At 62.2% G+C, this 1,422-nt stretch overlaps 1 protein-coding gene across 1 annotated transcript; it reads left to right on the top strand.

The window, feature by feature from the left end:
• Nucleotides 1-5: 5 nt before the first annotated feature.
• On the top strand, nucleotides 6-1,416 carry LOC106751519 (parafibromin; the record flags this gene model as incomplete). Its single annotated transcript, XM_014632418.1, has 1 exon — nucleotides 6-1,416. A coding segment is annotated over one exon (1,332 nt), but the record flags the coding sequence as incomplete, so codon positions are not given.
• Between the last annotated feature and the right edge of the window lie 6 nt (nucleotides 1,417-1,422).

Below are 1,422 nucleotides of genomic sequence, written 5' to 3'. Positions count from 1 at the left end.
TGGTTGATTTCAGATCCGGCAAGGAAGGCACGCCGAAGGAATACTACACGCTCGAGTGTCTCCTGTTCCTGCTCAAGCATGTCCAGCTCACGCATCCGGTTTACGTGCGCCAGGCGGCGGCGGAGAACATCCCGGTGGTGCGCCGACCCGACCGGAAGGACCTGCTGGCGTATCTCAACGGCGAGACGGCGACGTCGGCGGCCATCGACAAGTCGGCGCCGCTGGAGATCCCGACGCAGGTGAAGCGCGCCGCCGAGGACGGCCTGGAGAGCGGCTCGTCGAAGAAGCCGCGTTTCGAGGAGACCCACGTGCAGAAGGTGAAGGAGCAGCTGGCGGCTCGGCTGGACGCGCCTAAGGAAGCCTCCGTCACGGTCGACAACATCAAATCCCTGTCGGAGGCGATGTCGGTCGAGAAGATCGCGGCGATCAAGGCGAAACGGCTGGCGAAGAAGCGCACGACCATCAAGGAGAACGACGACATCGGCATGGGCTCGGATCTCCGGGTGATCCTCGACATGGACGTCGACGACACGAAGGACATCGTGTCGCGCGAACGCCAGTGGCGGACGCGCGCGACGATACTGCAGAGCAGCGGGAAGATCTTCGCGAAGAACATCTTCGCGATCCTGCAGAGCATCAAAGCGCGGGAGGAGGGCAGGCAGAAGGGGGGCGGTCCGGCCGTGCCCACGCCGATGGTGACGCCACGCTCGACGCCGATGCGACCGCTGCCGCAGCCAGCTGTCTACAATCGTTACGATCAGGAACGCTTCATCCGGCAGAAGGAGGAGACGGAGGGCTTCAAGATCGACACGATGGGCACGTATCACGGTATGACCCTGAAATCGGTGACCGAGGGCACGAATCCGGCCTCCGTGAGGAAACCAGCGGCGAGCAACAATCCGTCCTCCGGCACCGGCAACGCGCAGAACTCCTCCTCCGGCGGTCTGCTGCCGACCTCCGCCGCGAAGCTGACGGCGCAGCAGGCTGCGCAGAACAAACGGCCGAGCCGCACCCCCATCATCATCATTCCCAGCGCCAACACCTCGCTCATCACCATGTACAACGCCAAGGACATACTGCAGGATCTCAAGTACGTCAGCAACGAGGACAAGCGCGGCCAGGGCTGCAAGCGGGAGAACGAGGTGTTGCTGCAACGTCGCAAGGAGGGCGGGCTCACCGTGCCCTACCGGGTGGTCGATAATCCGCAGAAGCTCACCAACGCCGACTGGGAGAGGGTGGTCGCAGTCTTCGTGATGGGACCGGCGTGGCAGTTCAAGGGCTGGCCGTTCGACGGCAATCCCGTCGAGATCTTCTCCAAGAGTACGTATCACGGGTGATTGCTGGATTTTGATTCAGTTACGCGGGTCGACCATAACATCTTTCATCCCTGTCTCCTCCAGTTCATTGTGTGTTCATTGTTGT

This window comes from Dinoponera quadriceps, unplaced genomic scaffold (assembly GCF_001313825.1).
Source record: "Dinoponera quadriceps isolate SergipeBrazil2010 unplaced genomic scaffold, ASM131382v1 C3910868, whole genome shotgun sequence".
Lineage (NCBI taxonomy): Eukaryota > Metazoa > Arthropoda > Insecta > Hymenoptera > Formicidae > Dinoponera > Dinoponera quadriceps.
The sequence above is the reverse complement of the archived record's forward strand: the minus strand, read 5'-3'. Positions and strand labels throughout refer to the sequence as shown.